The sequence below is a fragment of the Acomys minous genome (assembly GCF_964271855.1).
Source record: "Acomys minous genome assembly, chromosome: 15".
Taxonomy (NCBI): Eukaryota; Metazoa; Chordata; class Mammalia; order Rodentia; family Muridae; genus Acomys; species Acomys minous.
Window position 1 is genome coordinate 9,966,060 of NC_140497.1, and position 16,692 is coordinate 9,982,751.

At 43.1% G+C, this 16,692-nt stretch overlaps 1 protein-coding gene across 2 annotated transcripts in view; it reads right to left on the reverse strand.

Annotated features, from left to right (window-relative positions):
• Positions 1-746: 746 nt before the first annotated feature.
• CSMD1 (CUB and Sushi multiple domains 1) overlaps positions 747-16,692 on the reverse strand; it is a 1,521,983-nt gene continuing 1,506,037 nt past the window's right edge. For both annotated transcript variants that reach the window (XM_084758080.1, XM_084758079.1), the window contains 5 exons: positions 15,219-15,380; positions 12,402-12,514; positions 11,698-11,785; positions 8,745-8,877; positions 747-4,128 (listed from right to left, as the gene is read on the reverse strand). In XM_084758080.1, coding sequence (XP_084614206.1) covers positions 3,969-4,128; positions 8,745-8,877; positions 11,698-11,785; positions 12,402-12,514; positions 15,219-15,380 — 656 coding nt within the window. In that variant the 3' untranslated portion in view covers positions 747-3,968. The remainder of the gene's footprint in view (positions 4,129-8,744; positions 8,878-11,697; positions 11,786-12,401; positions 12,515-15,218; positions 15,381-16,692) is intronic.

Here is a 16,692-nt window from a genome sequence, read left to right on the forward strand (position 1 = left end):
CTCCAGTGTGGCCAACTGCTGGCCATGGCAGCCACGCACAATCAAGGGCACCCATGAGATTTGGAGTGGAAGGACAGTGGCCCTCCAAGCTTTTTTTTTTCCCACCGAGATGCCTGTGTGGTGATATTTTTCATTATTGCTTGTAATTCATTCTGTAATAACTTGACTCTCAGGGAAGTTATTACACCCTCGTACTTAACCTGGTGGACACTCAGTGAGGTTACCAGTGAGGGCCTAGATGTGTCCTGACCTCTCAGCCTGGAAGCCAGGAAACAAGGTTCTTTCCCTGTGGTGACATGCTGCCAGCAAGGATGGCTATTTGCTGAGCTTTCTTCTAGATTCCTTTCTCTTCTACTTGATGTGCTATTATAGGGCATCTACAGTCATCTGACATGCCACCTCCCAGAGTTGTAAAGATGCACAAAAAAGACTTCCCCACTGAAGAGGCAAAAACCATCAACCATTACTTTAGTCCCATCATACTCACCTTTTGCATGGGGGTTCTGGGGATAGAACCCAGGTCCTCATGCTTGTGCAGTGTACAGCAACCAGGCCACCACCCGAGACACTCCCCCAGCCTCGTGCACTAATTTCTGATGGTGACCATGATGCCACTGGCTTGGGAAAGGATTTGAACTTCATTCTAAACATTATTAACGGATTAATAAAAACACTTCTATTTGTTCCCTCCCCAACCAGAGACTTCCTTGTATTTAATAAAGCTAAAATAAATTCACACAAAAAAATAGAAATCTAAAATTAAATATTTAATTAGAACTCTGATTTGCTTTAAAGATAGGTGGCATTACACAGGTTATGTTACACTCTCTTTATAATTTTTTTTGACAAAAAAAGAATACTGTTCATTTTAACAGGCCGCTTTAATATTAATACAGTGTCGAATAAGGTTGGAACTGAAAATCAGCTAGAGAGGGTAATGTTACATTATCGGGAAAATTACAGTTTTGTATTGTAAAAACATTTATTTTTTTTAACAATTTACCTACATTAATCAAAAAATTACAGCATATTTAATAATTTTACAAATTCTTCATAAAAAATATATCTCTGTACAAAAAGGTCTTCCGCACCTACGTTGTGACAGCAGCGTGTGGAGGGACGGGAGGGTGGGGCAGCGACAATGGGTGGTGTTCCTGATCATAATGCCAGCTTTCTTTTTCCCCTTTTTATAATAGCTTTTGTTGTTGTTGTTGTTGTTTACAAAATATTTTACAGAAGAAAAAAATTATTGCAGCTAGCCAGAAGGCAAGATGGGCAAAGACAAGCAACAGCTGAACAGCTTTGAAGCACATAACCTGACACACAGCGCGTCTCCTCACTGTGTTCTGGGCGCTTCAGGGAAAAGTCTTTTCGTACCTCACTGAGGAAGGTGTTCCTGACTGCCCTGCTGGGTCTTCAATGCCTCTGAGACCTGGTGAAACTTCACACTCACACACACACACACACACACACACACACACACACACACACGGAGCCTAGGAAGGACTGAGCTGGGTGGACTCTCAACTAAGAGTGCCACTCAGTGTTGGTATGTTGGTTTTAAATACCTTGATGCAGACTGGTAGCTGTGGGTCAGTTTGCACACAACGGAAAATGACACTGGTCTGATAATGTGGCTCCACGCATGTACGCATGCCCTGTCTGAATCAAGTCTTCTTAATGAAACTGTCCAGCAAAGAGGCCAGGGATGTGGGGACAGAGAGATGTTAGTTTAGACTTCAGAGTCAGCATTTTGCACCTAGTCTGAGTGACTCAAACTTAGATATGTACAATATATATATATATGTGTGTGTGTGTGTGTGTTTGTGTGTGTTTCTATATACATCTGATATTTATAGTAACCCTGTTCTCCCTTGCGCACTATGGTCCTCGGGCCTTCTGACATCTTCTGTTTTGTTTTGGCTCAGTGTGTGGTTAGGATTACACTCTTGTTGACATCATCTGAATAACGAACCTCTGTGGTTACAGCTGAACCCTAAGGATATTTGTTGGCTTGGCCAGAGGAACCTCTGTCAACACCCTTTCCTAGGACATGGACTCCTGCAATATGGAGCCCAATGGACATTGTGTCACCAGAAAGAGGTCAGGAACCCTGATACACAACAGAGAGTCCTTGCAAGCAGAGCAGGCTGCAGGGAGCCCAGTGGGGCCTCTGGGATGCTCAGAATGCAGTGTATCCAAAGCAGCAAGCAGATACCCCAGTGGGCTCCTTTACCCTCTGCACTCTGGGAAGTCCTGCATTTAAACATCGTGTAGATAGACAGATCCATCTGTCTTAAAGCTAGGCATGGATGTCATCACCAAGGCAAACAGAACATCAGCATGACATCCTGACCCACATATCAGTGCAAATCTGGGATGTGCAAAGGGGAGGAATTTTTACCATGTGGACTGTGCATGAAACATCAAATAATAAAATAAGCATCATCTTTCCAAAAATACTTTTATCAAACAAATATAAATAAAAATAAACATGATCTTCTCATTAAATTTCTTACAGACATTTCTCTGGCCTTGCTGTCTTTACAGGCCATTTATTTTATCCTTGTTGGCCATGCCACCTACCTTATTTATATCATAGTAGTCTACCAATAAGGAATTTTATGTGTGAAAAACCACTGCAATAATTTTTTTTGCAAGAAAGGCAAATCCATAAAACCAATCATCATGAGGGTGTGCAAATGGCACCTGCCCTTCCGATTCTGATTTTGACTTTGATTCCCCTTTGATTCCTCTGAGCTTGGGTGTGGCTTGGAGATAGACTTTCAGTGCCATGTGGGAGGGTGATGTTACAGAACAGAGAAAGAAAACAACAGAGGGAAGACTGCTCTGTGAACTGAGACCCACGAGTTCATAAGCTAACCCAAAATAAATTACTATTCACATCTGTACATGGAAAACAGACATTGCTACAGACCCCGGTTAGTTATTAGTGTGGTGTAGACAATAGTTGCACGCATGTGAAGGTGTGAAAACAAGGGAACTAAAAGGCTTGATTTCAACTACCAGAAGTAGGCAATGAATTTGACACATAAATGTGGCTAACAGCAGTGATAATAAAATAACTTCTGCGAGTACTAGTACTATCTCCTTTTCAACACCTGTTCCACATCTGGGGATACTTTTTACCTTACACCCCTAACTTAACTCATGGTGGCATTTTTGCTTGACAGTACAATATGAGAAAATGCTTATGTACAATGTATAGTGTATATAAACCCTGTGTAAATAGTTTGTTTAAAAATCAGACTCAGTCGTTTTTAACACACTAGTGCAAAATGTTGAGCGTCAAAAATTCTGGGATGGAACAGCTCTGGCTGTGAGATCTGCAAACATCCCTAGTGGTTGATGGATGCCCAGGGGAGCCTGAAGATCCTCAGAGCTCATGTCTCAGGCAGGGCAGAGTGAAGCAAGTGTACCTGTGTGCGTTTTCCAGAAGCTGTCATCTTCTTCAGGAAGGCTTTTCTTTTGAAGAGAATTCATGTCCAATGAATAGGGTTAAAAAGAAAAGGAAAAAAAACCCACACAAAACACATATCAAGTTGCTACCGTTTTGTCGCTGCACCTGAAGGATGTATCCATGTGCTCAGAAGACTACATCCAAAGGCATCCTGGCCACACAGAGACACAGAAGTCAGAGGCATGAAGTACCACCTGTCTCTAAGACTCTGAAGTCTTCCTTGCCCTCGCCATTGTCGGTGTCTTGGTTTCTGGTGGATGCAGCAACAAGGCTTTTATAATCCAGATGAAGATGCATTTGCAATTTGATCCTCAGAAGACTTGATCATGACCGAGAGGAAATTCCCACTGCGTTATGCCAGCAGACGATGGCCAAGGCTGCTGCAGCAAGGCAAGAGTAGAAGGGAGGGTGGTATATGGCACCAAAGGATTTTACTGCTTGTCCATCAGAGGTATGGCTATGAATTGGTCCTAGGGGGCACTGAGGGCTATACCACTGTACACACTGTGTTCAGAGTCGTGTCAAACCTCACAGCCTTGGCCTCTGTGGGTTTTAAGTTTGTATCATACATGGGGTTTTCAAATGAAGCTTGTCCATTACTGTTTTCATGGCCAGCATAGCCATTGTATTGAACTTTTGGTCTTGTTCTGAAGAGAAAAGAGAGTACACAGTCAGACCCTCAATGGCAACAGCACAGCCTGGTAGCCCAGCCTCCACTCAGTCTCCATGCTTTCTCAGCAGGAAGTATTCCTATAAGGTTATGGACAGGGCGGGACATAGCTACTTCACCACAGTTGGTGCTTTAAAAATTGGTAGTTGAGCACTGAACGAAGGTATGAGGAACTGTGAAGGTGTCAAAGGCAGCAGGCAGGGAACTTTTTGGTCTGGAAAGCCTTCTTTTGCCAGTAGGCAGCAAGGACTTGGTGAAGTTTCCAGTCTTCGCCACAGTGGGATCAATGATCACCCTGTGCATTGGGGGAATCTCAAGGCCATGCCAATGCCAAATATGTTCATCACCATTATCAGCACTCACTGAATTCTAGTCACTTTCACAATGTAATATTTTTTTTTCTGTGGGTCAAAAATAAGCCAGCTTGGGGCTGGGGAGATGGAAGTTAGAAGATCTAGGTTTTGAGGATCCAGGTTTGGTTCCCAGCACCTACATGTCAGCCTATACCTTATAACTTCCGTTCCAAGAGATTTAGTTTCCTCTCCTGGCCTCCATGGGTACTGCATACGCATGGTTCACATGTATGCACACAGGTAAACACGCATAAAACAAAAATACACATTTAAAAAGAGCCCATTTTTTGAAATAAAGTTCACTATTAAAACATGTCTATAATTTGTGGTGAAAGGAAGCCCTGTACTTAGAGTCCATGCTTAAAGGAGAGGTTTAGAGTAAACAGTCTAAACATGGGGATAACGTAATTGCTCACAAGCATGGGACCTATCTTCAAATCCTCACATAAAAAGCAGATGCTGTAATCCCAGCACTGAGGAGAGTCAGGTGGATCACTGGAGCTCGTTGGCTTCCAGTCATTCTAGCCAAACTGGTGAGCTCCAGGTTCACTGAGCTATTGTGCCTTTGAAAAAAAAAGTGAAGAGCTACAGAAGATGAGGCCTAATGTAGACCTCCGGCCTGCACAGAGATGCACGTATGCATGTGCACATGAGCACATCACCTAACAGAATGTACGTCTAATACTGCTATAGCCCCAGATACACTAAATCTATCCCAGTGAGGCGGGTTGAATCAGGACCATGGGCTCTGGCTAACTATCTCTTCTCCTTTATTATTACTTTTTTTGTTTTTGTTTTTGTTTTTTTGTTTTGTTTTGTTTTGTTTTTGTTTTGTTTTGTTTTGTTGAGTCTGGGTTTCTCTGTGTAGCCTTGGCTGTCCTGGACTCACTTTTTAGACCAGGCTGGCCATGAACTCACAGAGATCCACCAGCCTCTGCCTCCTTGAGTGCTGGGATTACAGGTGTCGCCTCCACACCCAGCTTTTTATGAACTTATTCACTCATACATTACCTTCCTGACCAGTTTCCCCTCCTTCCTCTCCTCCTAGTCTTTACCTTTTTCCTGTTACCTATCCATGTCTCCTCTATTGCTTTCGGAAAAGAGCAGGTCTCTGAGGGTTAACAATCAAACATGGCATGTAACATTGCAGTAAGGCCAAGCACCTCCCTTCATATTAAGGTTGGATAAGGCAATCCAGTAGAAGGACAAGGGTCCCAGAAGCAGACAAAAGTGTCAAACAAACAAACAAACAACCCAGCCCTGCTTACTCTATTAGAAGCCCCATAAAAACACCAAGCTATATAGCCATAACATGTATCCAGAGGACCTAGGTTATACCCATGAAGGCTTCCTATTTGTCAGCTCCGTCTCAGTGAGCCCCTGTGAGTTCAGGTTTGTAGATTCTGTGAGCTTTCTTGTGGTATCCTTGACTCTTTCTAAGTCCTTCAATCCTTTCTCCCCTCTTCTGCAGCATTCCCTGAGCGATGGCTAATGGACAGCCGTGTGTCTGTATCTGGAGAACCTGTTCTTAACAGGAATGAAGGAAAAGGACTCTAGCCTGTTGCAACCTTGAGGCATCTGTGAAGCAGTGCCCACCTGTTTAATCAAGGAATGTCTGTCTGCTGGAGCTCAAAGATGGGGCAGAGAACCCAAAAGCCTTCGTGCTCAGAGCAAGAACTCAGAAGAGAGTCACCTAGTGAGGGAACGGGATTCTGGTTCTCTGTATCCTTTCTTTTTTTTTCCCAGAAATATTCTTTTTTCCTTAAATGACCAGGAAGTAGAAAGCAAGAGAGAACAGATCCTGTGGAACTGCTCATCACAGTGGCCTCACTGTATCCCATGTTAGCCTGAGAGGAAAACCTGGCTTCTCTCTCTCTTTACCATGCAGCCTTCACAGCTTGTCTGGATTGAGGTAAGGGATCCATCAGTGACATCAAAGGCTCCACTCACTGGGGAAGGCAGTGGTCCATTGCTAGCTGGTTGTCTAGTTGGTGACTCAGTGTGGGAGCCATTCCTCACATCACTTCATGGAACTACCTGACCATTGAGACTTGCTTGGAAGCTCCTGGGTTTACAGTCAGATGCTGTAATATTCTAAATATACCCATGCTACCCTGTCTTGGACTTCAGATATAGTAAGAACTCATTGATGGATATAGATGGCTGTACAATATTGTCATTGTCAAGGACACTTGATATAGCTGAGGCCTGGCTCTCTGACACACAGGGAATTGTGCAGCTGGTCTCAGGGCTAAGAGAGGAAGAGAGGCTTGCACCACCCCTGACAGGATCAAAAGGTAAGTAGGCATTCTAACAGGCTAGGCCTGTCCTTGTGGTGAGGTCATTAGGTGGGTGAGAAGGAATTTAGAGAGACTATGAATCCTTGCAGTCACTGACAACACTGAAGGAACTCCACAGCAAGACACATTTTAATTTCTGCCTCTTTAGAAGAAAAGTATTTCCTGCCATAGTACTGTGGGACACATGGCAGCTTCAAAATCGGCAGAAAGAAAGGTTAAGTCTCCAGGATTGTTGCTTAGGATACTATTTTATTCTTCAAAATAAACAATAACAATATAGTTGCATGTCTGTGGGGAGCAGGGGAAGCCGTTTGCACATTGGTATTGTTTGATGTGGGCACAGACCTATGAGGGACCCATGGACTTAGATGCAGAAGCACCAGAGAGTCCCAGCCTTCCCCTTAGGGGTAATGCTTAGAGGGATAGCAAAGCCTTCCTTTGGTTAAAGTGTGAATGTTCACAGTGTGTGCAAAATCCAGTAGCCTCCTCCTCTAGGATGACTGCAACCTGAGATCTCTCCCAGACAGAGACCTCCTATCAAGATGAGCTAGCCCAGCCCCCCATGCTGTGTGTGATAAATATGCAGAGGGTCTTAGTTATTGCATGGATGGTGTTGTTCCAGCTGAGCATGCCTGGCCCAGCTTTTCTGTGCAGGTATCTTCATATCTGGTCTTTCTTCATCCCCTTACCCCCTGAGTGAGGATGCCAGGACCAAGCCATGCAGAAAGCGGCAAAGATCTGGGATTTCTTTCCTAGAGTTGTGTTTTTAAAGCGAGAACAATGAGAGCCACAGGTAAGCAAGACATAGCTACAAACTATGGATAGCCTTAGGACCTCATATTTTCTTAAGTGTAAGGCAGTATACATTTAAAGAAATTCATTGTATATCTTATTTAAAAATAACCTTATTTCAGTTCTGTTTGTATAACAAAGATTAAGTGGAAACTCGTGCATTATGTAAACAAACTTGTGATGCACTTAAGGACTAACATTGGTTTTGGGGGCCATAACTGTGCTATTCCTGTAAAGTGTTACTACTCAGAAACCTCAAATAGAACATTAGAGTGACTTGGCATTGAAAAAGTTTCTCTTGAAATATATTATCCACACAGAAAAATACACATGAAGACTTCGGGTTCCTCACAACCAGTGTTCACTTGTTCATTTCAGATAGGGTCTCACGCAGTCCAGGCTAAACTTAAACTCTCTATGTAGCTGAAGCTGACATTGAACTGCTGGTCTACCTGCTTTCACATCCAAATGCTGGGATTACAGGCATGCAGTGCATGAGGTAGGACCCCGGGTCTTGTGTTCCATCAACGTAGGTATATCCCTCTCCTGCCTACAATATTTTTAGTTGTGTGCAAGCACACTAAAGGAACCCATCTATTCAAGTTTTGTCAAAACCCCTAAATTTTGAAATTTTTCCATTAATAAGGATTTTCAGGTTGGTAGATGTCAGTGCCTCTTTCTTAGGGATGGGGAGCAGGCACAGGTAACTACCCAGATGGAGTAAGAACTACTTTGCTAATTTGCTGAAGGAAGAAAGTTGTCAACAATATATAAATCTGTTTGATTCATAGAAGTGAAAGGACTACAGAAACCCTCTTCCCTCTTATTTTTCCTCTCGAGCTGGAAATATGCAACTCTATCACAGCTCTAATATCCTGACAGCTGGCTACCAGTATATGCTCTTTATTAGACCCGTCTTTCAGCCCTTTAAAGCTAATTACTTAGATGTGCCTTGCTGACAAAATAAATGAAATCAAACAACGAAAACAGAACAAAATAAAAATCATCAGCAGACACCCCCAGAGTCTATGCATTCATACATAAGGAAGCAGTCTGCAACAACTGTTTGGCAGTATAAAACATGTGCATTGCTCCAACCAAAACACCACACCAAGAACACTTGGAGGCCACACACAGCTCTGCAGTACCTGTGTTTGTAGAGGTAAAATGCAAACCCTGATAAAATTAGAGCAAAGAAGGGAACAAGAATCGCAGCTGCCACGGAGCCGCTGCTGGTGCCCTGGTAATGATTTGAAGAATCTACATCAGAATTGGAAGGATCTAGAAGACAAAAAAGGATTTGTATATTTCTTAGTCAAAGGAGTGTCTGTTATTTATATGTTTCAGAAATAAACACAATAAGATTCCCTATCCCACGGTGAAGCAACCTAGTCTTTTTTCCTGGAGATTGTTCATCGAACTTGCTCTCTGTGGATTTTCCTTTCCTGAGGATGGTATGCAAATGGAATCCTCTAAATTTCTCAATTAGCCTCATGGCTCACAGGTGATCCTTACCATATCTATCATCAGGATCTTATTATTTTCTAATGCTTGACTGATATTTCATTGTACCAATGTCTGCACCACATTTTTTTTCTTACTCCTTAGTTGGACTTTTGAAGTTTCCACTTGAGTGATGATAAAAAGTGATTCCAGAAGCACCTGGGACATGTGTGTAGGAGCAGGGCAAGTAGGGGAAGCATTCTCTCTCTGGGTCACTCTGTATCTGATATTGATGAGCTGCATGTTGCTTTCACAGCAGTTATACAGCTGAATGTTCGTTCTCCTGGCAGAATCTGAACTCCAGGCTCTCTGCCTCTTTGCCTAAGCTGATTTTAGGTTTGTATCCTAGCTATGGTAGTGCCTGAAAAGTAGTGTCTCCATAGAGCTGTAATTTCTATCTCCCCGGTGACTAATCTTGTCAGGGATGGTTCTTGTCAACTGTCAGCTTGATGGTACGTACAGTGACCTGTCAGACAAGCCTCTGGGGATGCCTGTGGGGAATTATCCTGATCGATCTACCCAAAATGGGTGGTAGCATAGCATAATACTGTGGCTGGGATCTCGGACTGTACAGTTAAAAAAGGGGACCTGAGCAGGAATCTATTACTCTCTGTTTTCTGATTGTGCATGAGTCCAGTTCCCACAAACTCCTGCTTCACTTCCTGCCATGATAGACTGTAAATTGAATTGTGAGCCAGAATCAAGTCTTTCTCTCTCTTTAGCTACTACTGCCAGAATATTTCACCCCAGTAACTGGAAAAGAAACTAACACCCAACATCTTTGGTTGGTCTTGTTATCTATTTGCATATAATCTGGGAAATTTATACTCAACTCCCTTCCTATGCTGTAGGCTTAGTCATTAGCTTCTGTGATATGGAGCCCTCTGTGCATTCTACATACAAACAAATGCTCAGATCTTTCATGTTCACAGATTTCTTCTCAATCTGTGTGTACTAGGAAATCTTTCCTTTTCCCCGTGGGAACCAGTTAACGCTAAGTTTCCTGTGGATGTTTCCATATAAGTAATCTTTCAGATTAACTTGACTTCAGTGTCATTCAACCATGATCACCTTTATTTGACTTATCTGATGGCTGTAGGAAATTAGTAGGTCATTATTTTCTTTTTTTTCTTTTCCTTTTTTTTATTAATTTATTCTTGTTACATCTCAATGGTTATCCCATCCCTTGTAACCTCCCATTCTTCCCTCCCTCCCATTTTCCCCTTATTCCCCTCCCCTATGACTGTTCCTGAGGGGGATTACCTCCCCCTGTATATGCTCATAGGGTATCAAGTCTCTTCTTCGTAACCTGCTGTCCTTCCTCTGAGTGCCACCAGGTCTCCCCCTCCAGGGGACATGGTCGAAGGTGAGGCAGCAGAGTATGTGAGAAAGTAATATCCCACTCTCCACTCTACTGTGGAGAGTGTTCTGTCCATTGTCTAGATCTGGGTAGGGGTTTAAAGTTTTACGGCCTGTATTGTCCTTGGCTGGTGCCTTAGTTTGAGCGGGACCCCTGGGCCCAAATCTGCCTATCATAATGTTCTACTTGTAGGTTTCTAGGACCCTCTGGATCCTTCTACTTTGCATTATTTTCATCTATGTTTTTTAAAGTTTTTTTTAAATCTAGCATTCTTAAATGAACATTGGCCACTGGGCCATCACTAAAACATTGGCATTTCTAATTAGCTGAATGGGAGACTCACTTGGGATCCGAATTATTTTCTAAAGCAAACTGTTTTTTCCTTTTTTCTGACAATAAGGTCACCATCCCAGGAAAATAAAGATTTCTTGTTAACACAAGCTGTTATTTTGTTCTGTTAAACAGAGTGGAGTAATATGAAGAAGACATGCTCCAGTCAATGAGAGCTTCCATCACTCACTGTATGATTAAACCCTGACATCCCTATGGTCTCTGAAGCAGCTCACTGGCATCTGTGGCCAATGCTGACACTCAAGTTCTGTTTAGGAGACAAAATTTGGGATGATGGAGAGAGAATGTTTTATAATGGCTTGTCCTCACTGATTATTTTTGTCATTAACCTATAAGTTGGCGTCCTCTTTCTTTCAGGACCCCTGGGTATCTGGATAGCAGTCCTGTGAATGTAACCTCAATGGCAATCACCAATGTCTGTGATCAAAGCCTGCATGGCAGTATTCTTCTCCACAGAAATCCATGTGGTGATGACACTGTGCAAGTACGTAAAGTAGTTCATGCCATTCAGGAAAAAAATACATTGCTAATCTCATTTCACAAATGTTTCAGGTTTCTCGTTGGCAGACACAAATAAAGGTCTCTGTGTGAACAGAGCTCAGAGCATACAAAGCAAGCACTGTTTCTAGTCTAACCCAGTGAGTCATTCTGAAGTTGGGGAGGTAGGAGGAAGGTAGGTGTGACTGGGAGAGATTGTGGGAGAAGGGATGAATGCTGTACATTGTATGAAAATCTCAAAGAATTAATAAAAATACCATTTTTAAATCCCTGTTGGTACTTCCATTACTTCCACTAATCTCTTGACTCATCTTTCCAGTTTATTTTCAGTAGGATCATTTAAAGGCCCTTGATATTTGCTTTAAACAAACAAAAATAGGTAAGTTTACCTTGTCTTTCCAGCTTGAACTTCCCAAAGTCTTTTCCATGTATATCACCCTGAAAGGAGAATCCTCCTCTCTCAAGTCCTGAGGACACCTGGTATGCAAGGCATAAAAGAAGAGGCAGAAGCTTAGCTGTCCCCACATACAGCTACTAACACTCATTCTACAAGATCACATGGCAATGACCTTCCATACTGGGCAGCACTGTGCATTATTGGGGATTCACTTTGATGAACTTCAGCCTGGAGAGCATCACGTGAGGCTGTGTGACTTTGTCTGCAGATGGTGAATGGGAACCCAACAAATTACTAACTGCAGAGAGAGACACTGAGTGGACATGCCAGCTTATTCTCTTCATAGATCCTGATTCTTTGGAGCCTTCCACGAACTTTCTAGGTGGTCTTCAAATCTCCGAATACCCACAGTGCTGAGAGTGAGAGCTGTGGTATTAGCAGAGCATAGCCCAGACTGAAGAATCTCTTTTCTTTCAGCAACAACGATCCCCTAACTCTGGGACAACTTATTTCTCATCTTGGACATTTGGTTGTATCACATGATGTGGTATGGTGGCCATGCTTCAGGGGTCCCTTCTGAGTTACTGAGAGATGGACAGTGTTTCCCCCCTACCCATAATTCTCAGCAGCTCATGAACCACTCTGCGCAGACCTGAAAGTGGGAGGAAAATGTGAAGAACTTCATAAAGCACTTACATAACCATCCAGTCCCCAGTTGTCATTTTCGAACTTGCCTACAAAAATATCTGCTGGGCCTTTTATATGAAAGGCTTTCAGAAGCAGGTGGGCCTCTTCCTTCTTGTAGACCCCTGAAAGAAGTCACAGTTGTCAGTCCTACACTGAGGAACTCAGTACCGATGACTGGGCCATTCAATAAGGAACAGGCATGATGGGAAATCATGGTCACAGACAGCAGAACATTTAAACACAAGCTTTACTTTGAAAATTGAACCTCAGTATTTTTACCTCTGTGAGTTTGGAAGGTTCACTTCTTACTGAAGTCCGTGAATCTTTGTCAAACATATAACACAGTCCACTAACTCGCTACCCAACAACAAAACCTTAATATGAACTCAAACCTGTGCATTTTCCTTCATATTTTCTTTTCTCTACACACCCTTAATTTTATAAGCAAACAGACCAAAACTCTAATTCAAAACACAGTTCTAATTCAAAACTCTAGTTCACAACCTTCTAGAGATGGCTTGCCCTGTTCATAGGAAAAACATCATGGTGAGGGGATTTTGAGGAGAGCACAGACAGGCTGGCAGAGGGACCAAGTGTCTGTACCTGCAAGCTATAGATACATGGAGATGACCATGCTGCTGAGAGATGTGACTGAAAGATGCCTTGTGCTGGCAAATGAGGAATAAACAAACAACAGACATTAGCCAAATGGTGCTGAACCTGTCACATCCCCCAGGCAGAGAGGCTACGGGTCTAGGAGCCATGATGCATAAAGTGAACAGTGAACAGCGAATTCATTATCAGTCCATCAAAGAAGCATCCCATGAGTGAGTTCCACCAGCAGACACCCAAGTGGGAGGGACCCTTCTGCCAGTGGACAAGAGACCACATGTTCTCAGCTCTGGGCAGCAACTTTCCTACCACAGGCAATGCTGTGATCTTTTTTCATGCAGTCAACCTCCAAAACTTTGAACTTGGACCCCAGTTCTAAAAGCTGCAGGGAGAGATAACAAATCTATCTCCGTGACATTTTTCATGGTTTAAAAAAAAAGCAAGAACAAAAAGTGTCACATATCCAGCAAGTGCTCCAAAGAGAGGACCTTCCACCCTCTTCCTGCTAATCATTCCTTTTCAGATGTCTCACAGTGGGAAGCCTGGGAGTCCCTGGATTCAAACACCTCCCAGGGCCAGGCCATTGAACTCCCAACACTAGTCTGTGGGGAGAGAGGGCTTTAATCCCACTGGATCTTATTCTCCCTCCCACCTCCCTTTCTTTCTGTCTCTGTCTCTCTCTTTCTCTCTGTCTCTGTCTCTGTCTGTCTGTCTGTCTGTCTGTCTGTCTCTCTCTCTCTCTCTCTCTCTCTCTCTCTCTCTCTCTCTCTCTCTCTCTCTGTGTGTGTGTGTGTACAGGAGAGCTCACTGGTCCATGCTCAAATGCAGGCTAGTAGTTGATGTTGGGTATATATCCCTCTATTAACTTGATTCTGAGACATGGTCTTTCACTGAATTCAGGACTCAGCATTTTACTTACTCTCAATGCTAGCAAGTCCTGGGGAATCCCCCTACCTGTGACTTCCAATGTTAGGGTAACAGACATATGCCATCACACAGAGAGTCACCTTGAGTTCTGGGGATGTGAACTCAGATCCTGATGCTGGACAGTAAAAGGTTTGCCCACTGAGCCAGCTCCCCAGCCCCATACTGGAGAACTTCATTGAAGGAAAAAAAAAAAAATACCAAGTTCCCAATTCTATGAGGAGGAAGAATAAGGAATTTAAATATTTAAAATTTCCACGTGGGCTGGGTGTAGTGGTATACTCACAACCGTAGGGAGGCAGGGGGTCTGGTCTACAGGGTGATTTCCCAGTCAGGGATAGAGAGAGACCCTATCTCAAAAAAATCCTTCATTTCTTTTATTTATGATGTATTTTAGAAACTCATTAAGATTGACTGGACATTTCTCCTCAGAGAACTGAGTCACTCAACACAAGCTTAAGCTTTAAGGAGTTAATTGGGGACAATAATATGCCGTTGTAAGAGAAGGGTAATAAAAATAATGCTAGGAGCCAGATGTGGTGGTTCATAGCCATAGTCCCTACACAGGGGAGCCCGGGTACAAAGACCCTGCAAGTTTAAGACTAGCCTGGTCTACATAATGATTCCTGTGTTATCCATGGCAACATATCAGAACCCATCCTACAAAAAAATGGTTCTGCCCTTATGGGTTTCCAGTCTGAGCTGAGATTCAACGGCTTATCACGAAGCTTGGTTCTGCCAGCCGTTCACCAGGACACACATGGAAGTCATTTGATTTTCCTCAGACTGACTATCTGACCGAGTCTCTCTTATCCTTCTCACTCTCTCTTTTCTTAGAAGAACATATGATAAAGTTGTTTCACCACAGCATCCATGTAAGAAGCCCACAATACTTCAAGGAAGTCCCTGAGCCTTGAAGTTTGCCTGGCACTTACACCAGAGCTTGCTCTGTTATTCAGGCCTCATATTAACCTTTAGGCAACAAAACTCATAAGGGCCGTGTGAGTCAAGAATCAAGACATCAAAACAACTTAACCCTGAGCCACTGAATTCAGCATACGAATGGGGCTTCTTAATTTAATATGTCACGCATGTAGTTTTGGCATGTAGTTTTGAGAAAGAAAAAAAAAAGGCCCATTCTCACATTAGCTGCATAATCCTTGGAAAGAAAAAGTGACAGGAACAGACCATGGTCTCTGAGAACCACAGTAACATTCGGTGTAGGCAAAGCCAGTACCATCTAAGAAGATGAGCCTGAGGCCCTCTACAAGGAGGCGCCAGGCCACATACCTGTCAGCTCCAGCTGCACCTGTGATGCTGCGGTGAAGGTTGCATTCACCTTGCTGCTGGTTGCATTGAACCAGTCCACAGTGAGAGTCGCTGGCTGTCTCTTTCCTAAATATTCATAATATCCCTTCCATACCGAGTGGATGAAAAATACATCAGAAGGAACTGTTGGTGGAAGCAGGGAAAGATTGGCATTATGGCAGGCATAGGCACAGACTCTAGGCAAGTTTTAAACACAAGGAGACTTAAGACACAAGAAGGCCTCAGTAAGAAAACACAGCTAAGGACAGCATAAAGCCAAGGGTGAGTTTGAGCACTGTGCTTTGATTGTGTGCAAAGCACAAAAGAAACAGGGAGGCCGAGTGTGTGGCAGGTGGGGAGGCTCTCGCTGCTCTTTGGGAAGTCATTTGGAAGCATGGGTGTGCTGGAATTGATGGACATGCCAGGTCCATCACAGAGGGCTCAGTGACTTGGTTCTCCCAGCCCTGCATTAGTTTTAGCCAGTAAGAGATACACTCGACCGACCCCTGACCACAGCTGCTAAACCACTGGCCTCTAGAGTTACTCTTTGACAGCCATGGGAAATCTGTCAGGAGCCCCATTCCTAAGAAATTGTCACTTTCCAGTATTTGATGGCCCCTGCCCTACGAAGACAGAAGGCATACCCATAGTTTGTACTTTGTATACATTTCTATGGGAAATATAGTCTAACGGTAATTTGAAAGGCAGACATGACAATCTCACCTGTCACTTTTATGTATGTTGCTCAAATGCAGACAACAAAAGAGACAGGGAGTCTTTAATACAAAATTCCTCTGCCACAGGAATACGCATAAAGGTAATTGAGATATTTCTTTGGGTTTCAGTGTTTATTACACATATTAAATTTGGTTTTCATAGCTTCCTGGCAACAGTCTTGTATAAACTCCTGCCTTCCTGATGACATTAATATAAAACTGAACAGTGTAATAACACCCTGAAAGTTCCCACCAATGTCAGCACAGAGGCTTTCAGCGCTCTTCACCTTACAATAGGTCTCTAGTATTTAATTAGGGAAAAATCACCTGTAGGCAGCATGGGTCTCCGCAACGTTGGGGTTTTGGAGGAGAAATACTTATTTCTCTGTAAATATATAACCTTTAGCAAATTTAATGATGTGACAGGTGATGATGATGTCACAAGCACACAAATGCTTACATCCATGTTTGTCCTCTCCCTTTAAGTGCCATCCTCCCACCTCACTAGACAGCCAAAACGTCAGAAACAAGACTAGCAAATTAGTCATAATGGAAGAGTCCAATCTGATAGTTTGCCTGTGGCTTGGGTACACCCAACTTACTGGTAAAGGCAAGAATGGAGTGAAGTTAAATTAATAAAGAGCTGATGTAACAGCACAAGTATTTAAGGTGCCTATAAATAACCAACATTAAACACTTCTATTTATAAATGGTCTTAACAGAGACCCTCACTTTAACTA